Raw genomic sequence first — 16029 nt, forward strand, 5'->3', positions numbered from 1 at the left:
TGCTTATCACCCACAAAGGCTCTCTGGTTGTCAAAGGGAGCTGATAGAGGTTTAATTTCTTTACCTAGTCCTGTCTTGCCTCAGCTCTTCTGTGAACGGCCCCTTCTCCCAACCTTATGGGCTACCTCTGACTCAGTTTTGGGGTCTGAACAACTCAGTGCATTTCATTTTTATGTCAACCACATGCTTTTGCTGAGAAGAATGATTTTTATAAGCCAGATAACCCCAATAACCCCAAATTTTCAGAGGGCAGTAGATACTCGAGTCACCCATGAACCAAGGAAGAAAGACCAGAAAATGAGGCAGGAAGCGATTGAAGCAGATATTTCAAAGTTTTATTGTATAAATCTACAAAAGGCTTTGCTACAATAGCAAATCGAGTGTAGCACTATTCTACCCACAGGCTCTAGTGGCTTGGTGTGATCTTGTAACTCCAACATGACCCATGAGGAATAAACTGCCTGATCCAGTCAGATCCAGGGCAGGTGATGTCGGCTTACAAAGACCTTTTGGCTTCAACCCCTACAACCTGCAGCGATTCGACGTGTTTGCCTTTTGCACAAGGTTGCTTGAATTAATAATATCTCTAGTAAAAATAAAAACTCTAAAGTTGTTTCATCAGTAAATGCAAAATCACCTAGGGAGGAAAAAAATGCAGTGGTTGAAATCTGCTAAAGTTCTAGAGGTACAACACATCCACGCTTCTCATTCACGTGTCTCTGCCCCAGGAAAATAAACTACCAGTCCTTCCTGGAGAGGCTGGTAATAAAAACCAGGGTGCTACAAGTAAAGCTCCAATTCGCTGGGAGCAACAATTGAAATCAAATCAGTCCAGGAGATTCAGTTCTGCACACTCCAAAAAGCCAGCTGAAAATGTAAAAAACTCAGGACCAAATGTAGCACAGACAGGCTAATTCCCTAAAAGAGAAGGAAAAATAAAATGCCTATTGAGGCAGTCTAGTCCCTTGGAAGAGACTGTGGAAATTAAGCACCTCAAAATCAAATATCATTTAGACCTTAAGATGATTCCTGGGAATCTGCCTTTACATGGTTTTATGGAATTTTCTAGTCCTGGACATTTTTGCTGAGCCTTGTTGGAATGTGCCTTAGGTCCCTCTGGCTTAATTCAAATACAACAAAATATCACAGAATTTAATTAATGTGGATTTTTTTTTTTTTTTTTTTGCTCAACACACACACACCCCCCACACTGACACCCACACCCACACCCACACCCACACCCACACCCAGGACAGTTGGCTCTGGAAGAGAGAGGAACCAACTGGACCTCTTCGGCTGAGAGATGAACCAAAACTGTCTTGTCCAGCTCACTCGAGCTCTTTTTGGGCTCCCTGGGTCTGGATGGAAACAGTCACTCCAAAGCCAGCACAAGAACCCCAGTTCTTGCAGTAACTCTGGCCCATGCAGACCCAGAGAGCGCCTGCTGTCTCACAAGGCTCCTTGCTGGCAAGACAGCTGGCCCAGATGTGCAGGCTCCAACAGTTCAGACAAGCATCTGGACGGTGGGATGCTTCTCCAAACTCCGGGAGCCCTTTGAGGTTTGGAACTGATACCCGCATGAAACGACTCAGGAGAGGTGAGTTACAGCACGGCCAGCGGGGAGGGTTCGTAGCCAAGGCAGGATCAGCCCCTTGGCAAAGTTAATCAGGAAAGTTTTTTCAGTGAAGATCACTTTCTAGTGAAGATTTCTTCAGGCGAGTCCCAGCAGCCCCAGACTGCAGAGGTGCAGAATCCTCTCCACAGAGAGTCAGCATCCCTGCTGTCCCCAAAGCCTGGACTTGGTTCTTCTGTTCCAGCCTCTCTTTCCATTCTCAGCACTTTCCTCTGTGCTTGGAGTACCTGGACCAGCTCAGGCTTTTCTCTGTCCTGCTGGAAGCAGCTTCCCAGCTTCATTCTGGCTCTCAGCACCTCGAATGTTTGCATTGCACTGCATGGGAGGCTCTTTGGTGCATGGTTTGCCCTCTGTCTTCCTGCAGCACTTTCTTCTCCGTTGGAAAAGCTCTTGGACACAGAGAAGGAATCTCAGCAACAGCAGCAAGGGATTGCTGGAAAAGGAAAAAAAAAATGCACCATGATTAGATTTTGGAAGTGGGTAGAAAGGGGGGATTCTAAGGAGCTGGGATTAAATTTTGCTGTGCCTGCAGCCTGGAGGACCCACCAGCTGTTGGGGTCTAAGGATTTGCCCATGATCCAGCCAAGGGAAAGCCACGATGTGCAGTCCCTGGAGCATCAATTAATGGGGCTGGTTCTTGGTTTCCCACCTCTCTGGTGGTGCCAGGCTGCTGCAGCCCCTGGGACTGAGGTTTCAAGACCAGCAGAGGTGTTTGCACCTGAGCTGTTCAATATCTCAGGGCACTGGGGAGATTAAGGCCCACAAGGTAATGTGGGATGTAATTACCTGTGCCAGTCTTTCCTTCAGGTGGTGGATCTGGCTGTTGGTGGCTGAGGGTCCTGAGTGCAGGTCTGATGTTGAAGCCTTTGTTTTGCAGCTTTTTCTGTGGCTTTCCTCCCAAATGCTGCATGCTGCGAAGTGATTCCTTCTCAGAGGAGGATCTGAGTGAGTCACTGGAAGCAAGAGGAGACAAAGCTTGTAATACACGGCCAGCTCATCCTCAGCAGTGACTCCCACTCCCCCATCACTCAGCCCGGGTCATTAGTGAGAAATGCTCCTTTCCCTGCACACAGAGCTGTTGACAAACTGGGAACAAGTGAGAGGAGAGCTCACACCATTCCCGAGACCAGCTCCCAGCAGGGATGCAGAGCAGACCTGCAGCTCCTCTGGGCTGTGCATGGACCTGAGCTGTGCTGCCTCAGGTGGGGACTCAAGCCCAGAGGTTCTCCATGAAAGACAAGGCAGGTCCTGGGGCTGGGCTAATTAAGAAGCTTCCCATTCTTTTGCCACATTAATCAGAAAGGATTAATACAGGATATCAGGGATACTGCCCTCTTTGGAAACTTTTCCCTTTCCTGTATTTCCCTTGGGCTGGCTCTCCCTTCCCCTTTTTCCCAACCCCAATGATTCATATCCCATTTCATCTGAGTTTTTATCTCAGGGCAAGTTTTCTACAGGACATTCTACGACCAGTTTAGTGTGGATATTCTCAGTTCAGTCAGAGAGAAACAGAGAAGGATTTTTCCCAGGCTAAGCCTGGCAGAAATCATCTGTTTCTCTCTGACTGAACTGAGAATATCCACAGTTTAGCTCTGAGGAGAGAATGCCAGAGAGCTGCCTTACCTTCAGCCTCTTGGAAGGAGTCACAGCAAAGGCCTTCTGAGCCACCAGGGCCACATGTCACCACTGTGGCAGTGCCAGGAGCATCCCAGGGTCACTCCTGCTGCTGCATCCCTGCTGTTTATTTGGTCTGGTGGTGGATGCAGATGATGCCCAAGATGTGTCCAGCCTCAGGAAGCTTTGGAGAGCCAAACTTCAGGAATGTCCTTCTTCTCTCAGTCCTGTCATCAAACACTGGCCAAAGGTGAGTGCTGAGCGTTTCCTGTCTCAAATATGGAAGAAGTCACAAAGTCCAAGTCCATCTCCATCTGTGGCGAGATGTTGCAGGAATTTCTCTGTGAGCAGACAGCACTCTGTCCTCAGGTGCTCCAGGACAGGGGTGCCACGCTTTCCAGGAGCATTTGGAGTCTGTCTGTGTGAGCAGAAACTCCTTGCAGCCATGCACAGGCTAAAACTGGGCTGGGGCACACAGATCCTCTCTTCACTTCTTTTGGCTTTTACATGGCAAAAGCTCCTGTTGTCTCCACACATCAGCATGGACTCGATTTGCTGCTCTGGGGATATTTTGCTCTGAATTTAGGGTGTGTTTGTTTGTTTCATTCAAAGAATAAGGATTTATTTCCCTTTCCTCCCCCCCAGTCTCTCTCAAAAGAGCTCTGGTGTCTCCTCTCTTTACCTTGAACACCCTTTCTTTTCTGAAAGGAAGGAAGCTGCTCCTTCAATAAATGAGCTCAGCATTTAATTAGAAAATCTGTTTCCTGCTGAATACACAGGATAATGTGCAGAGAAAGGATGAAATCTGCCTCTGCACTGCAGTGGCCTTGAACTAGAGTGAGCAGAAACTAAGACAAGAAGTAAACCAGTAAGAGCCTCTTGAGAGGAAACACATTAAAGCAGGTATTAGGTGCAGTGAAATGAGAACCACAGAAAATAATCCAGATCCTTAAAGCTTTCAGTTCCTGAAATAATAGGACTTTTTTTTCTTCTTTTAACAAAAAATAATCCAAAAAATTGCTTTAATCCTTTGGAGCAAGTAAGAGCAGGAGATTGCCAAGTGAACAGAAACCCAGAGGTTAATCAAAACAAGGCAAGGGTCAAAAAGAAAGCTGTCTCCTCAGGACAGGGCCTCCCTCAGAGGAGGGAGGAGAGAAGGAAAAAGAGAGATCCAGATGGGTAGGAACCCTCCACCAACTGCTGCACTCGTATAAAGTCCTTGAGAGCTGCCAGTGCCGCTTCACAAGTTGGGAATTGTCTCTAGTTTCTTGTCAGGGAATTCTCATGAAATTGGCTGTCCCCCGCAGTGGTGCCAGCAGGGTCCCCAGCACCACTGCTTGGCACGGCCTGGGTGAGGGGGGCAGCCCCATCCTGGGGCGCCTCTCCCGCACCACCTCCCTCCCCCCAGGAGCAAAGCCAACCCCTCTGCTCTGGGCTGTTGGACTGAGCACTCCTCAGGTCTCGTCTCAGCCAGAACTTCCCTCCAAGGAGAAGCTTCCTAAATAAGCCCCCTTCTCCCTTCCACGGAACCCAGACCCCCCTCGGGGGAGCTCATATGACAGTGGCTGGGGGGCTGGGGGGCTCTGGTTGAGTCCCATTGCTCGGCACGGGACTGGCGGTGGTTGAGGGGGGCACGGTCTCCACGGAGTCTCCTGGCTGAACCTCAGGGGTCCTCTGTGGGCTGGGCTCCTCGGAGTGCTCCATGTTGCCTTGGACTTCCTTCCCCCTCTGGATCAGCTGCTCTAAGGTCTTGGGCAGGGGGTAGCTCAGGAAACGCTTCAGTTTGGGCTGGAGGGTGCCTACCACGTACTGGATGATCTCCTCCTCATCTGCATCCACATAGAGGGTCTGGTACAGGTCTCTCTTGCGCCAGAGGAACTGATCCAGGGGCTCCCCCTCTTTCTGGGGCAAATCCAGCTCCCTTTTGATCGCATCCCTAGTCAGAGTTCCCTCGCTGTACTGCAGGAACTCCTTCTTGAACTCGACCCAGTTTTTGACGGAGTCCTGCTTGTACTCCCACCACTTTTTAGCTGGGCCGTTCATGTGGTTTTGGATCTGAGACAGCCAATACTCCTCTGTTCCACCCACCTGCTTTAAGTATTCCTCCAAGTGGCTCAAGAACTCCCGGGGATCCTCAAACACCTGGGTCTCCACCGGGGAGGCTGGAGCGTCCTCCGACACGGAGACCCACTGGTAGGAATCGTGGCCCTGGGGGATGCTGGGCACCTCTCCGGGAGGAGGGGTCAGGGCATACATCTGGCTCATGTCCAGGGCATAATCATAAATCTCCCCCTCACTTGGCCTTATCTCCGGGCCTCCCACCCCGACGGACACCGTCTGCTTGCCCTGCTCCCCAGGGCAGTATTTGCCTCCCATGGACTCCAGGCGGTCAGCCCACTTTTCCAGGCGGAAAAAGACCTCCTTCCAAACATTCATCTCCCTCTTGACCCACCTCTCCAGGTGGGCAATGGTCTCCTGGCACCTAATCAGGCAGGCCTTGATGGACTTCTTCCATCTCTGGTTTTCAGTTGGGACGTGGTCCTCTAAGTTGTTCTCCAACTTCCCCACGGATTTCTGCAATCCCTTCAGCTCCCGCTCCACCTGCTTGGAGACCTCTGTCAGGAGGTGCCGGTGGGTCCTCCGGACATGCTCCAGCATTTCTGCCCTGCACTTCCCTATCTGCAGGATCACATTGGGCTTGTTGGCAACCCCACGGTGCCCCTGGAAGGAGTGGACGCCCGCGCTGGTGACGTTGTCCAGCTGCATGGCTCCGACCGTGCGAGTGGCAAACACGGAAAGAACTGGGTTATAAGCCCTGGCACTAAAGCTGGATCCCAAAAGCCCCCACCACAACACTTCCTGAGAGACACACAGAGACTTCTAAACCCCCCTCCAAGGACTTTTGGACACAAACACAACCCAATCAGATATCACCGCAGAGCAAGCCGGTCGGTCCACGTGGATCCCAGAGAGAGTTGTAGGCAAATTTCTCCCGGTGCCAAGCTGGAAACGCCGGTCTCACGTGTTCAGGGGCGTCCCAGAGAGAACCAGGATCCTCCAGGAACAGGGAGAGGAGTTGGATAGGATGTCCAATCCCGCTGGGAATCTGGAGCGCCGCAAAGTCCCCGCCGGAGAGAATCACAGAGATGCACAAAGAAGCTGGAAGCTGCAGCAAAAATCCGGGTGATTTCTCCTCGGGCAAACGAGGTGAGTCAAAACCCGCTTTCACTGGAGATGCAAGGAGCTGCTTCTCCTCCCTGTCTGATCTGCCACTAGTCCCGGCTCCTCCATCTACTTATACTCCACGCAGCTCAACATGTGGGTGGTGCCCAGCCTCCTCTGGCACTCTCAGCGCAGCGTTCATTGGAGGAAAAGCGAGGCCGGTGTCTGTGGCAACCCAGATTTTGGCAGCATCCCCTCGCTCGCCACCCCCTCGCTCACGCCCCCAGACTCGACGCGAGAAGCGCTTGAAAGGTGCTGGAGACAGTTGGAGAGATGGATGAGTAATCGCACCTTCCGCCTCTCGGAGCGCAGGAAAAACACTTATTCCTTCCACAACTCTTTACTCAGCAAGGTCATCATTAACATGCGTCCCCTGGCAGGGCTCGGGGAGGGAGGGATGAGGAGGAATCCGGTGTGTCAGACGCCCACGGTCCCCCCGCACACCCCCTGAGCTCTCACACACACACAGGGTGAGCTCACTCCTCATGCAAATGCCTGGGGATGGTGGTAAATCAGCAGCAGAGGAAAAAAAAAAAAGGGAGAGAAGAGAAAGGAAAAGCAAAGAGGAGGGGGGAAGCAGAGGGGGAAACACTCAAAGGAGCCACTTCAGCACAAATTGGAGTGCTCTGGACTTTCTCAGGCTTTGGTAGGTGGGAGTCATCCCCGCGGCTTAATTGCACCAGACCAACCACTATCTTGGGAATATGGGTGAGGGAGGGGGACGACATCCTGGTTTTTACACCGAATTAAATCCGCCCATCAAAAGCCTGTTCTGTACTTAGCTTTGAATCAGATGCTTAATCAGTGAGCCAGCCCACCAGTGCAGATGAAGCTACATTTGTTCTTCGCTCTTGACAAGGCAGGAAAAGCCAACCATAAAAGGAGTCTCCGGGTCTTACATAAGCCAGAGATAAAGGATTCCCTAATCCGAGAGAGTTTCCCCGCCGGAACACCCTCAGAGGGGTGCTGAGGACATCTGGGCCTTCTCATCCCTTCCCAGTGCCAGTGGCCCGAGGCAGGGGGATGCTGATCCATCAGGATAATCTAAAAAGGGGGTTTGATCCTGTTGGCAGCAGGGTTGTGAAGGGGGGTGCCCTGCCTGTGCTCGGGGATGGTGGGCAGTGTGCCTGCGAGGCTGAGGATGGGTCCTCACTCCCAAAGATCCTGGCTCGGTGCTTCCTGGTGGGAATTCAGCCATCCCAGAGGAGCAAAAGGAGGAGGAGGCAGAGCGTGTTTCAGTGAAGTCCTGCTTGGAAGGAGGCCCCGATGAGCCCAGGCATTTGGTTAAAGCAGAATCGCAAACTGGTGGTGGTTGAGTTGAAGGGCGTGAGGGGCAGCGTCAAGATTCCTTTTTTTCTCCTCAAATCTATGTGGTGCTGAAGGGCTGGCATCTTTTCCCTAGCAGGTGATGGTTCTCAGGGAACAAGAGGGTTACTTAGGGCAGCAGCAGCTGACCTTGAAGGGCTGCATGGCTTGGTTGAAGGGAGGGAGGGTCAGTGAGTGGGGAAGGGGACAAAACCCTGAGGATGTAACACAGAATTCCTAATCCAGCAGCCCCTCCTTCTGCCACTTCTTCTGACTGCCCTCTGCCTTGCTTACTTCTGCAATTTCACCTAGTTTTCCTCAGATTTTGGGGCAGCTGTGTTTGTGTTCAGATAAAGTCAAACGTCAGTCACCTGAGGGGTTAGGACAGATCTGGAGCCTTTCATGCTGCGGTTTCAGTGCCCCAGAATCTGCCTCAAACCTGCTCTGCCAGTAAGAGATAACATGGACTGGGAGAGGCTCTGCAACCTTTGTACCTCTGGATTGGTGCAGAGATATTCCCCGGAGAGCTTTTCACCCAGGAACCGCAGAAATGACCCATAGGATTGGGACAATATAAAGTGGCATTTTCTCTGCAGGATGACCTGCATTCAGCCTCTCCTTGTCCCATCAAATGCCAGAGTCTGGGATGAAATGGCTCCTAAACCTGCCCTGATAAACGAGTCCCTTTCCGGGCCCTGCTGCCTCTCTTTGCTCCTCCCTTTCGTTTTCAGCTGGGGAGGAATCCTGGATCTGAGCGGCCTCGTTTGGCACTCAGCGCAGGATCTCAGTGTTATTAAGGATGAAGGAGACTCAGGAGGTTTCTAGCTCAACCTCCTACTCCGAGCTGAGTCAGCTGCTGGGTCAGCTGAGCTGGTTTCAGATACTGAAATCCCCAGGGATGGCGATTGCTCGGAGGGAAAACCTTTCTCCTTGTACCCAGGCTGAGTGTCCTGTTGGAATTTGGACCTGCTGCCTGCCAGAAGATCCTGGTTTTATCTCCTTGATTACCCCCCACAGGGACAGGACGCTGCTGCTAGGTCCCCCAAATCCATCACTTCTCCAGCATGTAATCCCACACCAGGCACCAGCTCTGACCATCCCAATGGCCCAAACTCATTCCCGGTGGTCAGTGTCTTGTATTAAGAGGCCCAGACCTGACTGCAGCAGCTAAATATTATCTAAAATGCTCTGACTGGAGTGGGATAATAATTTCCACAATCTCCTGTCTGTATTTATGCTCCCACAATCCAGGATAATTATTCTGCTACCAGGACACGCTGCTGTATCATTCTCAGCCTGCTGAGCGCTCCCAGGTCCAGTTCTCCCAGTTGGTTGCTGACAGGGACTCTTTTTCCCCAGAAATTCCAGAATTAGCCCTTGCTGAACATGACTGCGATTCTCTTGGCTCTTCTCTCCAGCTTTTCCAGGTCTCTGGGTTAATCTCATTCAGCCTCCTTTCACAGAGCTCTCCCCCTAATCACTCTCCTCCTAATTCTGTGGAGGTGGTGGGGGAGGTGGGAGAAGTGAGGACAAATGGGGGTTTTCCTTCTGGACCTGCTGGGGAACGAGTTGCTGATTAAGACGTGTGTGATAAGCATTTTCTTTGTATTTCTAATTAAAGCGAGGTGCGTGGGAAGGGGAGGAGGAGAGAGGGGAGCCGGAAGCCAAGGGAGGAGGGAGATGTGGAGCGAGGTGATGGAGAGAGGCAATTTGAGGCAGACAGGCAGATTCTGGGCACAGAGAGGCAGCCAGGTATTGGAAGGACAGGATCCATGGATTGGGACAGGATGGGGAGGAGGCAGAAATCTTCTGAGTGGCCACAGGGTGTCCAAGATAAGAGAGGGGCAAGAAGAGCAGAAAGGAAAGTGGGAAGTGAGGATGAGGGCAAACAGTTTCCTCCAGAAGAGTGCAGCTGAAGCAAGGGAAGGAGAGAAAATAGCAAAAAGCCACATCTCATAGCTCAGCAGGGATGGTGTCAACATGGGTTGTCTTCCTAGAGCTTCCTGGAGAGTTTTAAAGCACTGTAGGTTAGGATCAGATCCAAAAAAAAAATGAGGAGAGAGAAAGGGGAAAGCCAACAGACCAATTCAAGGCAGCAAAAGGAGCATGTGGCAGTGAGCAGCAGCTGAGCCTTCCCCTGAGGGGAGAGGGACCAGAATAAAGGGACACTGAGTCACTGGCACCTTCCCCGGTGCTGTCACTGTTTGCTGAGGACACGATGCACCCAGAGCCTGGTGGCACTCACCCCTTGGCATCAGTTCAGGCTGTGGGCTCTGTCTGCACCTCGCCTGAGAGCAAATGTGTTTGGTTTGGGGTTTTTTTTTTGGGGGGGTTGCCAGGCCTTTGCCACCTCATCTGGATGAGCGCTCTGCTCAGAGGCACCTTATGGCAAGAGATGTCACTGCTTGGAGAGCAGCCTGAGCTGTGAGCCAGATGAACCTGGTGGGTGAGTGAGAAGGGAGAGATCCCGAGGGAAACTTGGGGAAGTTTCTGGTGCAGCTGATTTAGTGCTGCACACTAAATTTAGTGCTGCACACCGCTCTGAAGAGCTCTGGTGGGTGCTCCTCCTGTGCTGCCAGGGTCCCTCCCCAGTTGTGCACTGAGATGTGCATTGTGTTCCTCCTCGGAATCGCTGCCTGGAGGAGCCTTTCCTTCACCCAGGACTCTTTGGAGCACCTGAAATTAGAAACCTGAAGCCATGTGGGCAATTCATCCCATATTCTTGCAGGAACTAATATCTTCGAGAGGTGAACAAGGGATTTTCTGCATTATCCTGTATTCCCTGTGCTAGAATTTTCCCTTTCCCTTCCATAATTGCTTCCTCTTTCTAGAAGAAAGAAGAAAATAATAAGAAACCACATTTTGCCCCCATCTGCCTCCACATCCTTTCAATCCCTATTGATTCTCCTACAGCTCACCAGACAAAGCTGCCCAGTCATTTGTTTGGTAGCAAAACCCTCAGAAGGAAATAAAATTAAGAAGAAACTAAGGTGTTGAGCTTTTAAACTGGCAAGGAAAGAAAGAGGGAAAAGAATAGCTCATTTAATTTGCACCATACGTTTCTATTCATCCGTCTCCAGCCCTGGAACACTTTATTGCACCGGAGCTGGCACTCACAACGCAGAGTTTTGCTTTTAAAACATGGCTCACACGTCAGTAGGTCCTTTGTTCCTGGCCACCCATTGTCCCCCAGGCCCACGTCACTTACTGGGAGGGTGTGGAAGCAATTGGGAATCCGAGGGTATCCTGCTATCAATATTACCCCATAATGATGATTGTTATTAGTGCTGCTCCTTCTGGTGCAGAATTCTCTCCGTTATTCCTTTTCATCTGGAAAGCCCTACTTTGAGAGGAAGATAAAGTGCTTTGTTTTCCAACTAAAAATATCTCCTGTGTTTTGCAATTCTCCCCTCTTCTTATTTAATGAGATGTTTGTTATTTTGGTTTTCTTGCTGGGCAGAGGAAATGTTAATGAATCTCTCCTTGTGCTGCTTTTTGCCTCCTCAAGCCTGCCTGAGGCTAAAGCAAGGAAGCCAAAGGAGGTATCAGCATTTTTCTCACCCTGGCATTGGCTGTTATGACCCTCCTGAGGTCAACACAAATAGAAAGACATCTCCAAATGAACTTCATTTTCCTTCCCCTGCACAGCCCAAACAAGGTGGAAAAACACATTTGTCGCCATGTCAAAGGGCCTGGCTCACAACTGGTTTGTGATATTTCTTCTGCCACATTTTACAGCTGAGTTTGGCCCACTTTGGGCCTCACACTTGACTCCTCGCCCACCTGCCCCTCCTTCAGGGTGTCCCTCTAAGTGTTCCAGTAAAAGTTTCTGATTTTAATTTTTTTTTTTTCACTCCTCCTCAGCAGCAAACACTGCAAGTCACAGCTAAAAAAAGGGAGAGCGGTGGGGTGGCTGTGAGGAGCAGACCTGGTTCCTCTTGGCTGACAGAGTCCCACCAGGCCAGGAGAGCTCTGCTCCTCATCCTCTGACACCATCCCACAGACATCTGCAGATCATTTGTGGCCCATGGAGCCAGTCCACTCCTCCTCTGCATCCCATTTCACTCTGAGCTTCACAAGGACACCCCCAAGGCCGTGTGAGAGGAGTGGTGGTGCTGGAGCATTGGGATATCACAGCCACACGGGGAAAATGAGGCATGGTCCTTGCTGGTGGCATTGAATCCTGCCCTGGATGATGATTCCTGACCAAAGGCATCTGTGCAGCCACAGGTTTTTGGCTGTACCAGCTGCTCAGGTGATGAGGAGTGCTCCAGACCTTTCCTGCTCCTGCTCATCCTGCTGTTCCCATGGGTGAATCCATGTTAAGCCTCTCTTTCACTTTTATTAGCGCCCACATGGATTTTTCTCCTGCCCTAGAGCACATGGGAAGGACTTTAGGGATGGTGGGAGCCTTGTTTTCCATCACTGAAGTCAAACTGGCTCATGGGAAGATTTCCATCTTCAGACTCCCTGTTATGGGCTGTGGGAAGGATAGAGAAATGGGATTGTCCTGTGGCCATAAGAGAAAATCCTGCCTTGTGGTGGTGAACAGCCAGAGCTGATTCATTCCACATCAAATGACAGAGTCCTGCCTCTCCTGTGAGTGGCAGCACCTCTGCTTCCATGAGGGAATACTCCTGAGGAAGCTAAGGAATGCTCAAGGAAGGCTTTGCACGTGGTACTGCAAGTGTCCTCCAAGGTGTCACCCAGACATTTTCCTCTCCCCCTGAACCACTGAGCAGTTACTGCCTTGCTGAGTGGTTGGATGGTTTTTCTCTCTTCGGGAACACCTAAGCCCCCACTCCCTAAATGCTTTATTTTCCCTCATTCGGGCTGAAATCCCAAAGCATTTCCAAACCTGTCCAGGATTTGGCCACAGAGGTGTCTTAGGACAACACCTCAGGTAAAGCCATGTTTAAAGCCATGTTCTGCCTAATTTGGCATCAGGGTTTCAACCCAAGTGCCCTCAGTGATGAAACATCCCTAAAAATAAAGGGAAAACCTCAGTGCTTTATTACAACTCATTTTGTGGGGATGGTTTGTACCTGCCCCTGAACAGGGATGTGTGTCTGTCTGTCTGCCTGCATTGGGCTCCACTTCGGCATTCCAAGGGACACTAAGGGGGCACGGAGCCTTTCCATGATCACAAAAGGACACAAGGCTGCTGTTCCCAGCCCAATCCATGTCCCCAGAGCTCTGTCAGCTCCCTGCTCTCACAGCCATCAAAGACACAAACCAGGCCACTGATCTCCTTTTTTAGCAGTTCTATCACCAAGCTGTGACTCAATTTACCTTTTTTTCCTCCACCTCTCCCTATTGCTTCTCCTTCTTCTAAGCTGTTTCCCTTATTTTTGTCCCCACCAGGCACTGCTGTTAACAAAAGTTTTCCTCTGAGCATCCTTGCTAATCTTGCCTATCCACAGGGAGCCACAGCTGGAGTCAGTGCAGAAATTGTCCCCTTGTCCCAAGAAAACAACAGAGCACCTGCCTCATGTGGCAAAGAGGCTCCTGCATCGCCAGGAACAGCAGGGGTGATGCGAGGTCACTTCTGGAATAAAGGGAGCCTCATTCAGCCCATCCTCATCCCAACTCAATTCCACCAGCTTTCCCATTTCCTTTATTTAAGTACTTGTAAATGAGAGATGGGTAATTAGGGCCAGCAGGGAAGCTTGAGGGGAAACGGAATAACGTGAGAAACAAGCAGCAGACTGCTCTAATTTCTTCCTTCCAAATCTAGGAGGCCCCAGATGTCACTAAAAGCCTTATTAAAACAGGGGTGGGAGGAGCAGGGGAGTGAGTTGCTGTGGAAAGATTTTTCAGGAGTTCCTTGCTCCTAAAACCGCTCACAACTCCTCAGCACATCACTTCCCCAGCACTGAACACAACTCCTTGGTGGTCTCAGGCTGGAGGTCATAGAACCCTAGAAAAGTTTGGGTGGGAAGGGACCTCTGAAGGGCATCAAGTTCCCACCCCTTTTTCCCCTTTTCCATGAGCACCTTCCATTAGTCCTGATTTCTCCAAGTCCCATCCAACCTGGCTTTGAACACTTCCAGGGATGGGATATCCACAGGACTAGAAGCATAAATTCGGGACAGGAGTGATCCTGGCACCAATCTGTTCCTTGTCCCCACAAGATCACAGAAATTTATTCTATCTCCCTTCTCCTCGGGTCGTTTTTCAAGAGGGTTGGTCATATCTACAAAAAGGAAAAAAAAAAAAAAAGCTGCTGATGGAAATTTTTGTCCCCATAGATCTGTTGGATCTTAGCAAGACCAAAAGGGGGAGGGAATAATAAAGAAAACAAGGGGGGAGGAAAGGGAGGAAAAAAAGAGAGAGAGAAAAAAAAATAAAAATAAAAAGCAAAGAAAATGGGGGGGGGGGGGGAAAGGAAAAAAATCTAACAGTACAGTGACAGCTGGAGTTATTGAGCCTGATTTTAGTGACAGATCCCTAAGGATTGCAGAATTTTTTGTTGGCGTCCCTCAGACATGACGTGGGCCGGGATGATCCCGCTGGAGGACGATTGGGATGGGATGGGCAGCACTTCCCTGTCGCTGGGCTCCTGCTCCCAGCCTGGCGGATGGCGGGGTGGCGGTGGCAGCTCGCTGCCAGCACAATGGATCGAGCTCTCCATGGATCCCCGCAGGAATGCTGCGACAGAGAAAGGGAAGGATTTTGGGGAGGGGGATGCAGGGTCATTCACCCAACCCTGCCAACACTCCCCTGCCCATCGCTGCCCTCTCTCCTCTCTCACACAGAGCGCTGACCTTCCCCCGCTGCGGGGGAGGATGCGCTATCCTGGATCTCCCACCTCGCTCCCGCAGTTTTCTTCCTTTTATTTATTTTTTTTAATTTTTTTTTTTTTTTTTTTTTTTGCTTTCCAGCATTTCCAGCAGCCAGGTTTGGCTGCGGGGAGGGAGGGAAGGGCGAGGCGAAGCGGCAGCTCCGCGTTAATGTGTTCCTTGAGGAGAAGCCGAGGGTAGAGCATCCATCCCCGCAGGTACCTGGAGAACCATGAGCCATCCTGGGATGAGACACCGGCGGTGGGCGGCAGTGCGGAGGAGAAGGGGGGAGTGCGAGAGGGGCAGACAAAAGGGATGAGTAGTGTGTGTGTGTGTGTGTGTGTGTGTGTTTGTGTTCGGGGGATCTGCCGCACGCTCCTGCCTTTCTTCCACCTGCCTGCCGACAGGGAAGGGAGGCAGATGCCGGGTGAGCTTTCCAGGGGGTGAAGATGAGCCACGGTAGCACCACCAAGGCATTGCTAAAATGGGGATGCTGTGGGCATGGCTCCCCAAATGTGGTGCCTACTCCGGGGGGCTTAGAGCCAGGTTTTCTCATCTTTTGGAGATGTATCAGGGAGGGGCAGAGAGCCCCTGCAGTGCTGCTTTGTTTGGAGCCAGGAAGGCTCTCTGAAGGGATCATACAATCCTCGAATCCTAGGATTTAGGTTGGAATGGATATAAAAATAATCCTATTCCAACCCCCTGCCATGGGCAGGGACACCTTCCTCTGGACCAGGTCCTGAGAACAAGGTTTGGGGAGTTTGTGACAGAGGGAGAAACCTAAGATTTGGAGCTTTATGGCCTCTACAACGTACACAGGCAGATCCTTCCTTCCCATCCACTGCTGGTTCTCCAGAATCCTTCAACTCTCTCCCAAGTTTTGTGAGGGTGACACAATCTCACCAGGGTACCCCCAGGTTTCTGTCAGTGGTCGTGCAGGAAGCGTACTGAACATGAAATCTCTACCCAAACCTCAAGTTTAAGTGGGGATGAGGAGGTGGAGGTTGTATTAAAATTGTGTTTATCACTTAAATGGAATCATGGAATTGTTACTGTTGGAAAATGCCTCTAAGATCACTGTCACGGGGTGTCCAGAGAAGCTGTGGCTGCTCTATCCCTGGAAGTGTCCAAGGCCAGGTTGGATGGAGCTTGGAGCAACCTGGGATGGTGGAAGGTGTCCCTGCCCGTGGCAGGAGGTGGAACTGGGTGATCCTGGAGGTCCCTTCCAACCCAGACCATTCCGTGATCAGCAGTGATCAAATTCAATGATCGCCAAGTCCAGCTGTGACCCCAGCAGCACCACTGTGCTCACCACTAAACCATGCCCTCAAATCATTAAAAATGAGTCTGGTTTTGTCCAAAATAGATGTGGGATAGGGTTTCCTTCCCAGGAATTTTGGGAAACCGTGTTCAGAACACGTCTGTTTTAACTGGGACGTGAATTGCGATTTCTTCACGGCTGAAGAGTTCTCA

The 16029-nt window shown here is 50.9% G+C and overlaps 1 protein-coding gene across 1 annotated transcript; it reads right to left on the minus strand.

Annotated features, from left to right (window-relative positions):
- Positions 1-309: 309 nt before the first annotated feature.
- ARC (activity regulated cytoskeleton associated protein) lies at positions 310-6928 on the minus strand. Its single transcript, XM_021539103.3, has 3 exons — positions 3257-6928; positions 2420-2586; positions 310-2066 (listed from the first exon to the last, which is right to left on the minus strand). The coding sequence occupies exon 1, from the start codon at positions 6011-6013 to the stop codon at positions 4799-4801; it is 1215 nt and encodes a 404-aa protein (XP_021394778.1). The 5' UTR covers positions 6014-6928; the 3' UTR covers positions 310-2066; positions 2420-2586; positions 3257-4798.
- Between the last annotated feature and the right edge of the window lie 9101 nt (positions 6929-16029).

The sequence above is a fragment of the Lonchura striata genome, chromosome 2 (genome assembly GCF_050655825.1).
Source record: "Lonchura striata isolate lonStrDom1 chromosome 2, ASM5065582v1, whole genome shotgun sequence".
Lineage (NCBI taxonomy): Eukaryota > Metazoa > Chordata > Aves > Passeriformes > Estrildidae > Lonchura > Lonchura striata.